Here is a 19,013-nt window from a genome sequence, read left to right as displayed (position 1 = left end):
CCCTTCGAAGCCACCGCGCACAGGCCTTGATTAACGTAGGCAACGGTCTACTCTTGTTATCTATTGACATTGTCCAATCACTTCTCACCGTGCTCCCCCATGGTTCTCCGTAAATACAAAATTACGTCATCGTGTTGTATATACAGCGAAATATTATTGGTTCAATCTCTCACGTGGTACTACCGCCCTCCCCAAAACCGTTGTATTTTTGGACTTTGCATTTTCATTGGTTCCTTATGTTTAAAAGTCCGAAATTCAAACTGCAGTTATCAACGGGCTGGAGAAGTCTGTTGGGTTGAATGCTGTAACGCTATGTGTAGTACCCGGGCTTGAATTCGTATTTACGAATTATATTTAAATGGTTTTATAGTTAATCGGAATTGTATGCGGTTTAAGCATTTTCAAAAAGAAAGGTATGTTACTAGTTTTTTATTTTATTTCTTTAGTCTGTATTTAAAGTAGAATTATTACTTTGAGCTGCTTTGCTTGGAAAGGGGCTACACATTTTTATGACAAACAATTGCGCCTTTTTGACTAATTTGGCGCGGTTATTTGCATAGTAGGCTAGGTTTGAGGTATATTTATTTTAATAGGCTTAGATCAAAATGAACATGGAAAGCAAGCAAGGCGTAATTAATTCATTGATGAATTATGAAAGCAAATATCCACCTGTTCATGATATTTTAAACTCTACAAGCACACCATTGTCGCAAGAAATTTTGAAAGTCAATGATAGTGGTTACTCCACCGGGAAAAGTGCGGAGCCAGATACTCCTTCTTATCGTCATTTACGAAGGGAAAGTGATAGACTTTACGCATTTACCCCGAGCTATTCTCCGAGCAATAGATTTACAAGCCTAGCCAGTGTTAACTATTCCGGACTTTCACCAATTCCGAGGCTAAACTTTTCATGTGCCAATGATGAAATTCAAATTCCCGGTGTTGCCCCATTTATTATTAAAGAAGATTCGTTAAAAACACCCCAGTTTGTCAGGCAAAAACCCAGGTTTAGACCAGTTACGGTGTACAGACATGGTCAAGATATCGGAGTGCCGCACATCGATTTCTTCAAAGATTTGGCGCAGTTTTCTCCCGCCGTATCCCGTATTATTAGTTATTTGAATGATAAAGATCTTGAAGCGTGCAAAAAAGTTAGCAGAAAATGGTGCCAAATAATAAGCGAACATCTATGTCATCGTCCTAAAATATCACCTCTCAAATCACTCGTAAGTATTTTATTTATTATTTATTAATCGTGTTTTAGATGGTTTACATGCATGGAGGATTCATACCATTTACACCAGAAGGCCGGGCTACTTTGATGACAAAAGCAGACGGGTTTCTGTCCTCCAGGTAGCCCGGCCTCCTGGTGTATATGCAGGGTTCACACAAACCTGGGAAATTAATAGTTGACAAAAACCTCAGGGAAATTTGGAATTTTTAGTAAAATTCAGGGAAATTTGCGTCAAACAGGGGCCGAGTAATTAAGCAAAATGTTCGTGAATATTCCCTCCATAGGATTAACATTACACTAAATTTTGGAGTTTCGTAACTCTGGTTCTACTAGAGATACGGGGATGCCCTTTGAGTATATTATAGTCCTATTTATCCCCCATCTAACCATACTAAAAACGTACGGCTACGACAAACAGGGGCCGAGTAATTAAGCAAAATGTTCAAAAACATAACCCCCCCCTCCATAGGAATAGCATTACACTAAACTTTGGAGGCTCGTAACTCTGGTTATATAATTAGAGATACGGGGATGTCCTTTGAGTATATTATAGTCCTATTTATCCCCCATCTAACCATACTAAAAACGTACGGCTACCACAAACAGGGGTCGAGTAATTAAGCAAAATGTTCAAAAACATACCCCCTCCATAGGATTAACATTACACTATACTTTGGGGGCTCATAACTCTGGTTATATTAGAGATACGAGGATGTCCTTTGAGTATGTAATAGTCCTATTTGTCCCCCATCCAACCATACTAAAAACTTAGGGCTACAACAAACAGGGGCCGAGTAATTAAGCAAAACGAAAATAAACAACCCCCTCCATAGGATTAACATTACACTAAATTTTGTAGGCTCATAACTGTGGTTATATTAGAGATACGGGGATGTCCTTTGATTATGTAATAGTCCTATTTGCCCCCCTCTTTCGATAACATTTGATCGGATCCATATATGGGGGGAAAGCCTGGAAATCTCAGGGAAATTTGTTTTCCAAAAGTTGTATGAACCTTGATATGGTATGAATCCTCCATGTGTGTAAACTATCTATAAGTAAATACGTCAAATTTATTTGAAACTAGGAGCATGGTCACCTAATTAAACGATCAAAGGCGTATGATGAAATTCGTGACCCTCTACAATATATTGAGCACAACTTGTTAGGGGTTCATATATCGGAAAGTGATGGATTAATTAGAAGCAGAACAAAGTCCGACTCTAGCCAAGATTTGGGAAAACACACACAATTTGTAGAAGTAAGATTTATTTATTTATTTTTTAAACTTTACCTCAGGGGGAAAAAATATTAAAACCTTGGTTCTAATGTCTATAGAGTAATGTCAGTTCTACTATGCAAACGTCATATCTCTTAGCTCAGTGTCATCCCCCCTACCAGGCGCGTACAGTATCCTCTCTTACAAAAGCGCGCCTAGAGGGAGGGATAAACAGTCTACTCCCCTCTCTACCGACACTGGTCCCTACTAGGTAAATACATATGCTATTTCTTAGCTTAGTGTCATCCCCCTTACTAGGCGCCGCGAACAGGATTCCCCCCCCCCCATTACAAGAGCGACCCTAGAGGGAGGAATACACAATCTACACCCCCTTTCTAGTGACACTAGAGCTATCTCATTTGTTACGTCAGTGCCTAGGTAAAACGTCACAGGCTTAGCTTTGGCAGTGGGCGGCCATGGATTAACTAACGCTAGGGATAGTTCGTTCCCCCAGAAAGATAACGCAATCATGTTCCAAACGCCCCCTAGCAGCAGCTACTATCCCTAACAGGAAGTTATAAGAAAATTGGACCAAATATCACGTGGTCTATGACGTCAAAATTGAAATACTGCCTAAATTGGGAAAAAAAACGATTTATTTTGCCGAGAGATGGCGCCATATGTACATCCGTTTTGGTCCAATAAATTGGGGGAATGAAGAGGGGAATCAAGGAATGATTCGGAACCTGTAGTTGGCGATATTATTACATGGGAAACCCAGTTAGTGAACAATCCCTAGTTAATCCATGGGGCGGCCATGTTCGGTACCGCTTTGGTTCTATGGGCAAATAGCATGGGTGACGTCACACTAAGGCTTCTGAGATGGCTCTCTAGTCTATCAATTTCAGGGAACTTCATACAAACCTGGAGAATCTATACATAGTTTTCAGACTAGGAGTATTGATACCATTTACACCAGGAGGCCAGGCTTCATGGCGGTCAAAGTGCAGTACCAAGTAGCCTCCTGGTGTAAATGGTATCAATGCTCCTAGTCTGAAAACTATGTAGAAATGTCAGGGAAATAAATTGTTGACTAAAAACTCAGGGAAATTTATAATTTTTACTAAAATTCAGGGGAAATTCAAAGAAATTTGTAAGGCTTGAGTAAGGTATTGTTGCTCCAACTAAAAATAACCACTCCCATCCCTCCCCGCCTCTGTCCACTGTCATGATCCCCCAAGCCTGTAGGCGCGAAAAAGCAGGATGGAAGGCAGAGTTTTACCCCCCCCCCCATCCCTCCCGCCTCTGTCCACTCTCATGATCCCCCAAGACCCCAAGCCTGTAGGCGCGAAAAAGCAGGATGGAAGGCAAAGTTTTACCTCCCTCCCGCCTCTGTCCACTCTCATGATCCCCCAAGACCCCAAGCCTGTAGGCGCGAAAAAGCAGGATGGAAGGCAGAGTTTTACCCCCCCCCCATCCCTCCCGCCTCTGTCCACTCTCATGATCCCCCAAGCCTGTAGGCGCGAAAAAGCAGGATGGAAGGCAAAGTTTTACCTCCCTCCCGCCTCTGTCCACTCTCATGATCCCCCAAGACCCCAAGCCTGTAGGCGCGAAAAAGCAGGATGGAAGGCAGAGTTTTACCCCCCCCCCCATCCCTCCCGCCTCTGTCCACTCTCATGATCCCCCAAGCCTGTAGGCGCGAAAAAGCAGGATGGAAGGCAAAGTTTTACCTCCCTCCCGCCTCTGTCCACTCTCATGATCCCCCAAGACCCCAAGCCTGTAGGCGCGAAAAAGCAGGATGGAAGGCAGAGTTTTACCCCCCCCCCCATCCCTCCCGCCTCTGTCCACTCTCATGATCCCCCAAGCCTGTAGGCGCGAAAAAGCAGGATGGAAGGCAAAGTTTTACCTCCCTCCCGCCTCTGTCCACTCTCATGATCCCCCAAGACCCCAAGCCTGTAGGCGCGAAAAAGCAGGATGGAAGGCAAAGTTTTACCCCCCCCCCCCCCCATTTTTTCACTACAGGGAGCTAACTGGCTAGGGGGAAGAGATAGTCTGACGTCACGCAGCCCCCCTCTGGTTGGTATTTATGCGCGTAGAATACCGTTTCCAACCGTTAGGGGGGGATGAAACTCCAGTAAGAGGTAGAAGGGTGTGAAATTTCAGGGTCAGAACTGTTAGTTAGCTCCCTATTAAAAATAATATAGAAATGGTAGAAGGGGTGGAGCTATGTCGGAACTTGCAAGTCCGTCCTTATTAAGTAGTGGAAAGATGGTGAGGGAATGCTCCTATTTGGCTAGACATGGTTCTGACGTTTAGGGAAGGATATTTTCCGCCCCCTTTTAGCCTAAATATTTATTACAGGCGGGCAAAAAATTGCTCAGGTGCGAATCTTTACGCCCATGCCCAAAATGCTCATCACCCGCCAGAATCACGCCAATTGAAAATCGAGGCCGATGCAACAACCTTAATTGCCTGAATGATTTTTGCTCCATTTGCACAACGAAATTTCACGGGATAACCCCGTGCCCGGTTAAGACATTCACGAATGGTAAACTAGAAGTAAGAAACACTCAAGTCTGCAGCGAAAAAAGCAAAAAGAACTTAAGGCGATTACTAGTCTGAGAGAAGCAACCGTTGCACCGTTATAAAAATTAGAGCTGGTCCTCTTTTCGTTCGTTCGTTCGTTTACAACCAAAAAATCCTTACTTAAAACATTCATACTACTTTTTTATACCTCTCCACCCGATGTTGTGGTTTTTTTAGCTTTAGTTTTATCATATATCCCACAAAGTATTATTAATTATCAAACGCAACATTAAATTTACTCAGTTTTTTAAAAAAAGGGTCCCCCCCCCCTTATGCCCCGCCCAAAATCTTGTTCCAGGTCTCAACTTTAGTTTAAAGGGAGGGTGAAGTGGAAAATCAAGTAATTTTTTTATCGATTCTTCTACTAATTATAAGACTAGTCTGCAAATAGTGAAACATTCAGGAAATACTTCTGAATGATTTTAAAATTCAAATTAGGTTCAGATTTTAAGGATAATTTTAAATAAGCCCCTCCGACCAATGGCGTAACGCCCTGCCTTTATATTAACAAAATTCTCGTGGCACGCATGCTCCGTGTCGAATGAAATTTATCACAAGATTTGATAAAATTAGGCACGCGATGTGACAGACAATCGTGGCGCGAGACACGGAGCATGCGTGCCACGAAAATTTTGTTAATATAAAGGCAAGGCGTTACGCGATTGGTCGGAGGGGCTTATTTAAAATTATCCTTAAATTCTGAACCTAATTTGAATTTTAAAATCATTCGGAGCTGGTATTTCCTGAATGTTTCACTATTTGCAGACTGGTCTTGTAATTAGTAGAAGAATCGATATTATAAAAAATCACTTGATTTCCTACTTCACCCTCCCTTTAAACGCATTTATTATGTCCAGTTCTCAACTTTAAACGCATTTATTATATTTATTTTAAAATTTAAATAAGTCCCGTTCCGTTAGAAAAAACCCACTTTAAAATGAAAGCAATCAAAAGTATTTCCGAGCTCAAATTCTTGCCTACATTTTAATAATTAGAAAAGAAAATTTCAATCAATATTATTATTGTTAACTTATATTTTTATATATCCGAATGCTCAGTATATACTGTTTTTTAATTTTTATACAATTATGAAAAGTGCCTTTTTCCATTTAAAGCGGTGATAGTCAACTCAAAACTCCCTGAGAAAATGTTTATTTTATATTAATTAGGACTGTTTTTATAATATTTAATTCATAAAAGCATCAAATTAGTTAAAAGATTAAGATTTTGTATTATTTAGTTTGAAATTAAAGGTTAATGACTTATAAATAGTTCTTTTGAAGAAAATTCGTAACTTTAGGGTCCGTCAGAAATATGTCAGCCAATTCAAAACAAGTGCCATTTTTAAAGGGAAAATGAAATTGTTTTGAAAATTTTAAATTTTTAATCAATTTAGCCTAAATCATTAAGAAAACTTGCCACGAAAATAATGAAAATGTCATTTTGTTTGTCTAATTTGATTAAAAAATTATTGTCAAGTCATTTCATTCTCCCTTTAAAGGGATGGTGAAGTAGAAAATCAAGTGATTTTTTTATTGATTCTTCTGCAAATTATAAGACCAGTCTGCATAGTCAAACATTCAGGAAATACTGATTCCGAATGATTTTAAAATTCAAATTAGGTTCAGATTTTATGGATAATTTTAAAGAAGGACCTCCGACCAATCGCGTAACGCCCTGCCTTTTTGTTAACAAAATTCTCGTGGCACGTTCCGTGTCTCGCGCCTAGATTGTCACGTCGCGCGCCTAATTTTATCAAATCTCGTGATAAATTTCATTCAACACGGAGCGTGCGTGCCACGAGAATTTTGTTAACAAGAAGGCAGGGCGTTACGTGATTGGTCGGAGGTCCTTATTTAAAATTATCCTTAAAATCTGAACCTAATTTGAAATAATTTTAAAATCATTCGGAGCTGGTATTTCCTGAATGTTTCACTATTTGCAGACTGGTCTTATAATTAGTAGAAGAATCGATAAAAAAATCGCTTGATTTTCTACTTCACCCTCCCTTTAATACCATCTTTGATTGGCTGGTGTTTTAAAACAATTACAAATAATTTCTATCTACTTTTTTATTTACTTTAAAACAGTCCTAATTATTACAAAATATTTTATTTTCTTTTTAATAATGTACTATCCCTTTAAAAGCTCGCCGATTTTTAAAATTCCTATCTTATCAATTATTTTATCAGTGTTTATGTAAATATACTACGATAATTGTACATAATGTACAAATGGATCACACACACACAATATATACTTAATTTAAATAAATTGTATTTTGATTACTTAAAAAAATGTCAAAAAAAGATAATTTTTATAAAAATTTGAATTTAATCTCCGGCCCAACTTAATGTGGTATAATCAATTGTAGAATCACGATTAACAGAAGCTAAAATTACATTTTTCCTAACTTGAGTTCCTAGACGACCCTTGGTTACAATATCAAGGGCTTCAAAAGACTGCGAATTAGAAAAGCAATGAACAACATACCACGCGTGAAATTGCGCTGGGTCACCTTTAAAAAATTTAACAGAGTTCAATTTTATTTACTTTGTTTAAAGGAAAAGTTTAGTTAACATAATATTATACCGAGAAGTGATATCTAGTTTATTAGGGAAAAGGTATAAATTCGCCTCCACATTTCCAGCTTTATCTCCATTCCAAACGTATAGTAGGTCCGGAGTTAATCCCCGCCTCTAAATTACAACCAGCATCTCAATGGTTTCAACTGGGGAGAGGCGAAATAGCCCGGCCTCCTTTTACGTCCCCCCCCCCTTGTATTTTGAAAGGGGGACTGGGACTATGGCGCGCGAATACTTAGGCATCTTATACCTTCTCCCTAGTAAACTAGATATCACTTCTTGATTATACCTTTAAAAGAACGGCCTTTTTCTACATATAAAAGGAAAAATAAATTATCTCTTATTTCAAAATAATTAGCATCTAATTAGTCTTAAAAACGGGGACTACTGAAGTACTGCGCCGCCATGGACAAAGAATGCGCGTTTGGAAATTTATTTTAACTCCATAGGATAGGCAACTCCCTTTCTCCGACGACAGCTTCTTCTTATTCGATATATACTCTGCTCATCTTCGGTTGTCAGCACGCGTAAAGCTAGGTCTTTATGAAACGTAGCTTTGTGCGTGTAGACAAAAGAGACGAAATTTAAATCCTGAAAATGAGAATTTCGTTCGTCTCCTGTCAGCATGCACAAAGCTACGTTACATAGAGACCCAGCTTTGCGCGTGCTGACAACCGAAGCTGGAAAAAAGTAATCTTTTTCTATGAAGGGATTTCCACACTAAGCCCGTGGCTTGTTTACAGGTGGGTCCCTTTACAATGCATAGAAGGGTGGTGGCTAGCCCCTATGCCACAGCTAACCTACAGCGCCCTATACTAACTGTTACCATTAACCTCTGCAAGTTTTGATGGAAAGGAGAAACCGGGTTAGACCGCGGAGGAAAACTCCTTTACCAAGCGGGGAGAGAACTTGCAAACTCTACGCAGAAGGATTTGTTCCCAAATTTTCACCCGGTGCCACAGTCCGGGATCCTCTTGCTGCGAGGCGAAAGCGCTAACCGCTAGGCCACCCCACTCATAATAATCTGTCATCGGAGATAGGGAGTTGCCTATCCTATAGCGTGAAAACAAATATCCTCAAGCGCATACTTTATCCATGGCGCCGCCAATTTGTTGAGTGGCGTCTTCTAAATCGAACCTCTCAGCCTGTGAGAATTCAACCAATCCGGTAGGGGTAAGAGGTTCGATTTAGCAGACGCCACTATAACAATGGCGGCGCATTACTCCTCGTTTTTAAGAATAATTAAATGCTAATTATTTTGTAATGTAATTTTTTAATAATTTTCGTTTTATATTTAGAAAAAGGTTGTTCTTTTAAGGTGTAATGTTACGTTACATAAACTTTTCCTTTTTAACATTTTCGCTAATTAATAAAATTTTACCAGGGTAAGCTAAGTAATCTCCTCCAAATTTATGTCCACTAGTCAAATACAAGTCTCGTTCCCATAAATCTTTGAACACTAGAAATCTCTGTCTTTCTAATTCATTTGAAGGATATTCCTTCTCAATAGTTTCACTATCAGCCCAAGGGCATTCTAAGAATCCAAATTCTTTATGTTAATTTTTAAACTTTAAAAATCACATGCGCGTATTTCTTTACCAGTGTGAATTTGAACCCATTGGGATTCTCGGGGAAGATCAGAAATTTTTCTTAATTCCTCTTTAATCACTTCATCGCGATTAACTTCTATATCCGGGATTTTAATCTCCCCAAATTCTGTCAGATTTAACTTTGAAACATCGTCCAAATTTTTCTCCAATTCTGTTTGGAGTTTCTTTCTTTTCTTCTTACTAAGGGTCCCTAATGATTTTTCTAATAATCTACGTTTTTTGCCCGCTACTATAGTATCCGCTTTGGTTAGAATCGTGCTCTTCCTTTCCTCTTTGTACACTTTGTTCTATTAATTAATTATAACCCCAAAAGAAATTTAATGCCTTTTTTATCTTTCTTTTAACAGGGTTCATACAAACCTGGAAAACCTGGAATAATCAGGGAAATAAATAGTTGACAAAAACCTCAGGGGAAAACTCAGGGAAATTTCGAATTTTTAGTAAAATTCAGGGAAATCAGGGAAATTTGCGTCAAACAGGGGCCGAGTAATTAAGCAAAATGTTCGTGAATATTCCCTCCATAGGATTAACATTACACTAAACTTTGGAGGCTCGTAACTCTGGTTCTACTATAGATACAGGGATGCCCTTTGATTATGTTATAGCCCTCTTTATCCCTCATCTAACCATACTAAAAACGTACGGCTACGACAAACAGGGGCCGAGTTATTAAGCAAAATGTTCATAAACATACCCTCCATAGGATTAACATTACACTATACTTTGGAGGCTCGTAACTCTGGTTCTACTATAGATACGGGGATGCCCTTTGAGTATGTTATAGCCCTCTTTATCCCCCATCTAACCATACTAAAAACGTACGGCTACGACAAACATGGGCCGAGTTATTAAGCAAAATGTTCATAAACATACCCTCCATAGGATTAACATTACACTACACTTTGGAGGCTCATAACTCTGGTTATATTAGAGATACGGGGATGGCCTTTGAGTATATTATAGTCCTATTTATCCCCCATCTAACCATACTAAAAACGTACGGCTACGACAAACGGGCCGAGTAATTAAGCAAAATGTCCGTAAACATACCCTCCATAGGATTAACATTACACTATACTTTGGAGGCTCATAACTCTGGTTATATTAGAGATACGGGGATGTCCTTTGATTATGTAATAGTCCTATTTACCCCTCCTCCTTCGTTAACATTTGCTCCATAGGATACTCCATATAGGGGGAAAACTCAGGGAAGTATATGGGGAAAAACCTGGAAATCTCAGGGAAATTTGTTTTCCAAAAGTTGTATGAACCCTGTTTAATCCCTATTTTCTTAATTTAAGTGTGGTACCTGATTTTCAAATAGTTTTTCCCTAATTTCTTTGAATTTTTCATTCGTTTCTAAAGATACTGGTTCATTTAAGATAGGACTGTGAGTAATTGTAGCAAAACCTAGAACGGATTATTGCTATAAAGATCTTTTCATAAGTTTCCCCTATCCTATAGTGTACCTTTTTCTTTTAATAAGTAAGCCTGTTCAGGCATTAATCGAAGTGGGAGACCTAATTGGTTGTTTTGAAATGGATTTTTTGCTAAGCATCCCATTGGGGTTCCAACTATGCGATAGTTTTTTCTACATTCATGCGCGTCTATAAAAAACATTCTAATTTTTCCCACCTTTGTTTTTAATTTTATATTAATTATATTACCTTCTGCTTTCCAAATGAAATAGTTTCCATGCATGTAGTTAATGGAAATTTTGGAAACTGAATTTTCTTCTTTACAAACTTCCATTTTTACTAAATCTTTAAATTTTTAAAACCTCACATGATAAAAATATTTAAATTTTTAAAAAATATCCCAGTCCAAAAGTAACTTCACTTGTTTTTAAATGTCCCCGAACTGCGGGAGGCTCAGGCCCACGTTTCCGACCTTTGAACTTAGTTTCGCGCCATTCCCTCTGGATTCTCGATTTTGATTGGTTGGGCTCAAGATTTGGCGGGAAATTGTGACACTCGCCGTTCCCGCGTGTTGTTCTTTGTTGAAAAACTTCCGAGCGGAGCACCTTATATTTTGAAGCTAAAGTTAAGTTTAATTTTGACAAATTTAAATAAAATTAGAGTACTTCCGCGGAATTTAAATTAACAACAAGATGGCAAACGATATCGATGATGAATTTAGGAATATTCAAAGGGAATATTTGGATTTTCTCGATGATGATGTAAGTTGAATGATGTTTTCTTTGTTTTTTGAATGACCACCTAAAAGTCTTTGGTCCACTGCGGATTTAAATACATTTTAGCAATGACTGTAGGCTAATCTAATTGTATTTCTAGGGAGACCAAGGCACGTACAGTAATCTTGTGAAACAAATGATAAATAACAAAAAATGTCGCTTAATTGTTAACATAAACGATTTGCGCAAAAAGAACCCACTTAGAGCTAATGCGTAACTATTTTAATGTAAGATTAGGCACGCTTTTCATGCACTTACGATAGTACATTACGTTTAGAATCCTAAAGTCGGCCAACATAGAGGTATTAGCATTCCAAAATGCCCTGAAGGAATTTGTGTCCGCCGCAGATGCTACATATGCCAAAGACTTTGAAGAATTTTTTATTGGGTTTGAAGGGAGGTTAGTATGGACGACTAACTAATAATACCACTGATCATTTAACGCTAATTTTTAATAATGTTACAGTTTTGGGAACAAACACGTCACTCCAAGAACCCTAAGCTCACGATATTTGGGAAACTTGGTGTGTTTGGAAGGAATTGTGACTAGGTGTTCCCTCATTAGACCCAAAGTAGTTAGAAGCGTTCATTATTGCCCCCAAACTACAAAAACAATGGAGAGGCGATACTCTGACTTCACTTCATTGGATCCATTCCCTACTTCAGCCGCTTATCCCACTAAAGTATTTCTTGAACTATTTTCAATGTCACTTCCCTGACGGAACATTCTGTAGTGACTATTATTCTCTTAGGATGAAGATGGAAATCTTTTGGAAACTGAGTTTGGTCTAAGTTGCTACAAAGATCACCAAACGTTTACTATTCAAGAGATGCCAGAAAAAGCACCACCTGGTCAACTCCCTAGAAGCATAGATATTATAGTAGATAATGATTTAGTTGACGTAGCCAAACCGGGAGATAGGGTCCAAATTATTGGTATCTATAGGTGTTTACCCAGCAAACAGGGTGGATTTACAGCTGGAACGTTTAGGTAAATTACTATTGTCATTAGTAATTCAAGAAGTACAAGGGCCTTGCAAATCATTTATCAACCAAGTTTAAATGTCTGAATGATCTGAATTTTCTTGAAGAAACTGGTAGTCCCAGCAAAATGGTCTTTTCTAGATGTGTGCGAGTCCTTATTTTTAGGTTGCAAGTCCAAGTGCGAGTGGTGGAAAAACTGGACTCGCCGAGTCCTCCAGTCCAATTTCCCAGTTCTCGCGAGTCCTCAAAAAAGTCCAAAATTGTTAATCAAATCCAATGCGAGTCTAAAATTGTTAATTGAGTCCGAAATTGTTAATCGAGTCCAAAACATAATTTGAGCCTATGGTACTGTAAGTCGACGTGTTGCTTGCTTTAGTTGACCCTTCGCGGAGAAGAAATGGGCTTTCCCAACAAAAAATAGACTAGTTCAAAGAGAAAAAAGAAGACTCGCATAGGGAAAAAAGGGACTCTTCGACTAGTATTACTAGTCATGCGGAGGACTCGCGAGTACCCGCAAATTTCTAGAAAAATAGGTTGTTGGAAGTCCGAGTACTTGTCTAGTCTGTCTTTTCCAAAGTCAAGTAATTTTTTTCTTGTTGCTAGTTCCTGTAAAGTAAATTATTAATGGCAGGCCTTTGTAACTCGGGGGAGCCCTTAGCATAGATGTTGAACCAAAAAGATAACTTAATTCCTTTTTATTTAGAACCATACTTATATCAAATCAAATAAATCTTCTAAGTAAGGAGTTGGCTCCTAGAATTTTTGCTGACGATGTTAAAAAGTGCAAGAAATTTGTCAAAGCTAAAGGGGTTAGTTAGTCTCTTGGTATAATTTTCCAACCATGTGACTAATCTGTGATACGTTCAACCTTAGAATCAAGTCTTTGATACCCTCGCTCATTCATTGGCTCCCTCAATTCACGGTCACGAGTTCATCAAGAAAGCTCTGCTATGCATGCTTCTTGGAGGTGTTGAAAAAGTCCTTCCAAATGGAACTCGTTTGAGAGGAGACATCAATATTTTACTAATTGGAGATCCTTCCGTTGCAAAGTCCCAACTTTTGCGTTACGTTCTTCAAACTGCCCCTAGGGCAATCACAACAACAGGACGAGGATCTTCCGGCGTTGGTTTGACGGCGGCTGTCACTACAGATCATGAAACTGGGGATAGGCGCTTAGAAGCCGGAGCTATGGTTTTGGCAGATAGGGGTGTGGTCTGCATTGATGAATTTGATAAAATGTCGGACATTGATCGTACTGCCATTCACGAAGTTATGGAACAAGGGAGGGTGTCTATATCCAAAGCTGGAATTCACGCTAAATTGAATGCAAGATGTAGTGTGTTGGCAGCCGCTAATCCTGTTTTTGGAAGGGTAAAACATTATATAACGTAGTTATAAAACAGTACACCTGTGTTAAATTTTAAATTTATTTTAGTATGATCAATACAAAACTCCCATGGAGAATATTGGACTTCAGGATTCACTTCTGTCTCGTTTTGATCTGTTGTTCATTATGCTGGATACTGTAAGTATTAAGTTTACTAGTTTCTAGAGGTGTGCGAGTCCTAATTTTTAGGTTGTCACTGCGAATTGGGGAAAACTGGACTCGCTGAGCAGGGTTCATACAAACCTGGAAAACAGGGAAAACCTTACCTGGAAAAATCAGGGAAATAAATAGTTGACAAAAACCTCAGGGAATTTAAAATTTTTAGTAAAATTCAGGGAAATTTGCGTCAAACAGGGGCCGAGTAATTAAGCAAAATGTTCGTGAACATCCCCTCCATAGGATTAACGTTACACTATACTTTGGAGGCTCATAACTCTGGTTCTACTAGAGATACGGGGATGTCCTTTGAGTATGTTATAGTCCTCTTTATCCCCCATCTAACCATACTAAAAACGTACGGCTACGACAAACAGGGGCCGAGTAATTAAGCAAAACGTAAACAAACAACCCTCTCCATAGGATTAACATTACACTAAACTTTGAAGGCACATAACTCTGGTTCTACTAGAGATACGGGGATGCCCTTTGAGTATATTATAGTCCTCTTTATCCCCCATCTAACCATACTAAAAACGTACGGCTACGACAAACAGGGGCCGAGTAATTAAGCAAAATATTCATAAACATCCCCTTCATAGGATTAACGTTACACTACACTTTGGAGGCACATAACTCTGGTTCTACTTGAGATACGGGGATGTCCTTTGAGTATGTTATAGTCCAATTTATCCCCCTCCTTCGTTAACATTTGCTCTATAGGACACTGGACACTCCATATACGGGAAAAACCTGGAAAAACTCAGGGAAGTATATGGGGAAAAAACCTGGAAATCTCAGGGAAATTTGTTTTCCAAAAGTTGTATGAACCCTGGCTGAGTCCTCGAGTCCAATTTCCCAGTACTCGCGAGTCCTCAAAAAAGTCAAAAATTGTTTCGGTCTAATTCTTAAAAAAAAACATTTTTCCAGATGGATCCTGACAATGATCGTGAAATATCAGATCATGTTGTTAGAATGCACCGGTATCGTAAACCCTACGAGCGAGAAGGAGAACGTAAGCTTATTAAATTAGTAGCCATCTTTATGGTTAAGTTAAACTTGTAGTTCAATTTAATTCTACCTTTAGCTATGCCTATCGATAGTGGTGCGGAATTTTTGGCCACAAAATCTGAGGAAGTTGAAGAAGAAGAATCTGAAACTCCCATTTATGAAAAGCACGAGCCACTATTACACGGAAGGCAAACTAGAAAGTAACGATCAATTATAGTCGATTTAATTTAAGATTTTCAACGTTTTAGACTAACAGTTATTCTTTCAAACTTGCAGGGAAAAAATTGTTAGCATCGAGTTTATGAAAAAATATATTCACATTGCCAAAGTTATGAAGCCAACGCTTACTCAAGACGCTTGCAACGCAATTGCTGAAGAATATTCTCGATTAAGAGCTATGGAAAGCGAGCATACTGAACTAGCTAAGGTATAAGTTGCAATGGATGGCAAAAATTGCGTTCTTCAGAGAAGTTAATTGTTTTCCCCCCTTCTAAACTCGATAGACTCAACCTGTAACAGCTCGAGCTTTGGAAACCCTTATTCGTTTAGCGACTGCCCACGCCAAAGCTAGACTTTCAAGAAGTGTTGAGGAAATTGATGCGCAAGCTGCCATTGAACTTGTGCAGTTTGCTTATTTCAAGAAAGTCATTGAGAAACGCAAAAAGCATAAGGGACACGATGAAGATAGCGCCGAAGAGATGGAGGAAGACGATGATGAAGAAATTATCATCACTCAAAAGAAGAGGTTAAAAAAACTCACAGAAATGACTTGTTTATGTTAGAGGATATAGTGAGAACAGGGGTGTAATTTTTTCAGGAAGGCGCCTGCAGATCCGAAAAAACCAAGAAAGCAACCTGGTGATGAAGGTTACGATCCCTATGATTTTGAAGAAATTAGTAAGTAAACCTTCTGCTTCACATTGAATAGATAAAAAGGTTAATTTGGGAATGCAGGCTTATATTGTAGGAAGACATTTCCATCCATCTCTCAGTTCATTTACGGGGGTTGTTCTAATGCTTAATAGTAGCAGGTTTGAGGTCGCGAGTCCGTAGGGATTTAGGTCGCGAGTCCGTAGGGATTTAGGTCGCGAGTCCGTAGGGTGTTTAGGTCGCGAGTCCGTAGGGTGTTTAGGTCGCGAGTCCGTAGGGTGTTTAGGTCGCGAGTCCGTAGGGTGTTTAGGTCGCGAGTCCGTAGGGTGTTTAGGTCGCGAGTCCGTAGGGTGTTTAGGTCGCGAGTCCGTAGGGTGTTTAGGTCGCGAGTCCGTAGGGTGTTTAGGTCGCGAGTCCGTAGGGTGTTTAGGTCGCGAGTCCGTAGGGTGTTTAGGTCGCGAGTCCGTAGGGTGTTTAGGTCGCGAGTCCGTAGGGTGTTTAGGTCGCGAGTCCGTACGGTGTTTTGGTCGCGAGTCCGTACGGTGTTTTGGTCGCGAGTCCGTACGGTGTTTTGGTCGTGAGTCCGTACGGTGTTTTGGTCGTGAGTCCGTACGGTGTTTTGGTCGCGAGTCCGTACGGTGTTTAGGTCGCGAGTCCGTACGGTGTTTTGGTCGCGAGTCCGTAGGGTGTTTAGGTCGCGAGTCCGTAGGGTGTTTAGGTCGCGAGTCCGTAGGGTGTTTAGGTCGCGAGTCCGTAGGGTGTTTAGGTCGCGAGTCCGTAGGGTGTTTAGGTCGCGAGTCCGTAGGGTGTTTAGGTCGCGAGTCCGTAGGGTGTTTAGGTCGCGAGTCCGTAGGGTGTTTAGGTCGCGAGTCCGTAGGGTGTTTAGGTCGCGAGTCCGTAGGGTGTTTAGGTCGCGAGTCCGTAGGGTGTTTAGGTCGCGAGTCCGTAGGGTGTTTAGGTCGCGAGTCCGTAGGGTGTTTAGGTCGCGAGTCCGTAGGGTGTTTAGGTCGCGAGTCCGTAGGGTGTTTAGGTCGCGAGTCCGTAGGGTGTTTAGGTCGCGAGTCCGTAGGGTGTTTAGGTCGCGAGTCCGTAGGGTGTTTAGGTCGCGAGTCCGTAGGGTGTTTAGGTCGCGAGTCCGTAGGGTGTTTAGGTCGCGAGTCCGTAGGGTGTTTAGGTCGCGAGTCCGTAGGGTGTTTAGGTCGCGAGTCCGTAGGGTGTTTAGGTCGCGAGTCCGTAGGGTGTTTAGGTCGCGAGTCCGTAGGGTGTTTAGGTCGCGAGTCCGTAGGGTGTTTAGGTCGCGAGTCCGTAGGGTGTTTAGGTCGCGAGTCCGTAGGGTGTTTAGGTCGCGAGTCCGTAGGGTGTTTAGGTCGCGAGTCCGTAGGGTGTTTAGGTCGCGAGTCCGTAGGGTGTTTAGGTCGCGAGTCCGTAGGGTGTTTTGGTCGCGAGTCCGTACGGTGTTTTGGTCGCGAGTCCGTACGGTGTTTTGGTCGCGAGTCCGTACGGTGTTTTGGTCGCGAGTCCGTACGGTGTTTTGGTCGCGAGTCCGTACGGTGTTTTGGTCGCGAGTCCGTACGGTGTTTTGGTCGCGAGTCCGTACGGTGTTTTGGTCGCGAGTCCGTACGGTGTTTTGGTCGCGAGTCCGTACGGTGTTTTGGTCGCGAGTCCGTACGGTGTTTTGGTCGCGAGTCCGTACGGTGTTTTGGTCGCGAGTCCGTACGGTGTTTTGGTCGCGAGTCCGTACGGTGTTTTGGTCGCGAGTCCGTACGGTGTTTTGGTCGCGAGTCCGTACGGTGTTTTGGTCGCGAGTCCGTACGGTGTTTTGGTCGCGAGTCCGTACGGTGTTTTGGTCGCGAGTCCGTACGGTGTTTTGGTCGCGAGTCCGTACGGTGTTTTGGTCGCGAGTCCGTACGGTTTTTAGGTCGCGAGTCCGCCGGTTTTTAGGTCGCGTGTCCGTAGGTTTTTAGGTGGCGAGTCGGCCGGTTTTTACGTGGCGAGTCGGCCGGTTTTTACGTGGCGAGTCGGCCGGTTTTTACGTGGCGAGTCGGCCGGTTTTTACGTGGCGAGTCGGCCGGTTTTTACGTGGCGAGTCGGCCGGTTTTTACGTGGCGAGTCGGCCGGTTTTTACGTGGCGAGTCGGCCGGTTTTTACGTGGCGAGTCGGCCGGTTTTTAGGTGGCGAGTCGGCCGGTTTTTAGGTGGCGAGTCGGCCGGTTTTTAGGTGGCGAGTCGGCCGGTTTTTAGGTGGCGAGTCCGCTATTTTAGATTGCTAGTAGTGGAAAACTGGACTTGCCAAGTCTTCGAGTCCAATTTCCCAGTACTCAACAAATAAAAATATTGTTAACTTATTCCAAAGGGAGGCGAAAATGTTTTACGGAGTCTAATTTGCGAGTACTCGCATAGGCCAACAATAACTATAAAATATTTTATTATTTATATAGTAACTGAAGATGAAGAGGAGATTATAGTCAAGAAACCAAAACTATCAAAGGAAAAACCTAAAGAAAAAGCTGCTGAACCTGTTGAACCACTCATTTCGAATGAAAGGTAAAATAATCAAAATTGCTTAAGTTTTATTCTTATAAGACTCAAGCTTCGTCCAATTCACAATGAAGCAAGTATGAATGCAATGCTAAACTTTTAACATAGCACTTATAGGGAGTAGGAACTTAGTTAATCAGGGGCATTCGCCCACTAGCCTTTCACTCTGTAAAGTTTGCCGCCATCTTAAATCATACCCTATTGTCTCTAAGATAAAGCAAACCATTCGATCGATATCCTTATTCCCGTTCTTGACATTAATAAGTTACCTTGTTTTACTTTATCTCTTAAGGATGAAGACATTCCGCATTCTCTTGGATGAATTATTCTCGGAACAACGTTCCCAAATTCTTCTATTAAACCACGTTATTGATTATTTTACTTTGAAGGAAACCATAGATCCTTTCACTCCCGAAGAAATTAATATGGCCCTCGAAATCATGACAGAAGCTAACCAAGTTATGGTGGCCGAAGGTCAAGTATTTAAAGTATAAGTTAATCAATGTTCAGAGTGTTGAAGCAAATATTTTTGTATTTATATTAATCCGTTTTATCCAGTTAAAAATGTAAGATAATTAACTATTCTTGTAACTGTTGTTTTATACTCGACAATTGAAGACATTACGTACAATTTCCAATC

The 19,013-nt window shown here is 40.7% G+C and overlaps 3 protein-coding genes across 3 annotated transcripts; 2 read left to right on the top strand and 1 right to left on the bottom strand.

The window, feature by feature from the left end:
* Window positions 1–116: 116 nt before the first annotated feature.
* On the top strand, window positions 117–5,295 carry LOC149610500 (F-box only protein 43-like). The gene is made up of 4 exons (XM_089859418.1): window positions 117–413; window positions 594–1,226; window positions 2,322–2,495; window positions 4,815–5,295. The coding sequence occupies exons 2-4, from the start codon at window positions 606–608 to the stop codon at window positions 5,073–5,075; spliced, it is 1,056 nt and encodes a 351-aa protein (XP_089715544.1). The 5' UTR covers window positions 117–413; window positions 594–605; the 3' UTR covers window positions 5,076–5,295.
* Window positions 5,296–7,353: 2,058 nt separating this feature from the next.
* Tsen34 (tRNA splicing endonuclease subunit 34) lies at window positions 7,354–11,123 on the bottom strand. Its single transcript, XM_089859425.1, has 6 exons — window positions 10,902–11,123; window positions 10,704–10,841; window positions 10,544–10,644; window positions 9,224–9,521; window positions 9,006–9,158; window positions 7,354–7,557 (listed from the first exon to the last, which is right to left on the bottom strand). Exons 1-6 carry the CDS (start codon window positions 10,984–10,986, stop codon window positions 7,373–7,375), a joined length of 960 nt encoding a protein of 319 aa, XP_089715551.1. The 5' UTR covers window positions 10,987–11,123; the 3' UTR covers window positions 7,354–7,372.
* Window positions 11,124–11,235: 112 nt separating this feature from the next.
* Mcm3 (minichromosome maintenance 3) lies at window positions 11,236–19,011 on the top strand. Its single transcript, XM_089859408.1, has 15 exons — window positions 11,236–11,413; window positions 11,529–11,641; window positions 11,706–11,828; window positions 11,895–12,111; window positions 12,181–12,419; window positions 13,116–13,221; window positions 13,286–13,783; window positions 13,848–13,937; window positions 14,886–14,970; window positions 15,043–15,166; window positions 15,243–15,393; window positions 15,470–15,711; window positions 15,784–15,863; window positions 18,274–18,379; window positions 18,666–19,011. The coding sequence occupies exons 1-15, from the start codon at window positions 11,345–11,347 to the stop codon at window positions 18,865–18,867; spliced, it is 2,445 nt and encodes an 814-aa protein (XP_089715534.1). The 5' UTR covers window positions 11,236–11,344; the 3' UTR covers window positions 18,868–19,011.
* Window positions 19,012–19,013: the final 2 nt, after the last annotated feature.

This window comes from Phalangium opilio, unplaced genomic scaffold (genome assembly GCF_054372755.1).
Source record: "Phalangium opilio isolate 3A_F unplaced genomic scaffold, DU_Popi_V2 ptg000329l_1, whole genome shotgun sequence".
NCBI classification, from domain to species: Eukaryota; Metazoa; Arthropoda; class Arachnida; order Opiliones; family Phalangiidae; genus Phalangium; species Phalangium opilio.
This window is presented reverse-complemented; position numbering and strand designations above follow the sequence as displayed.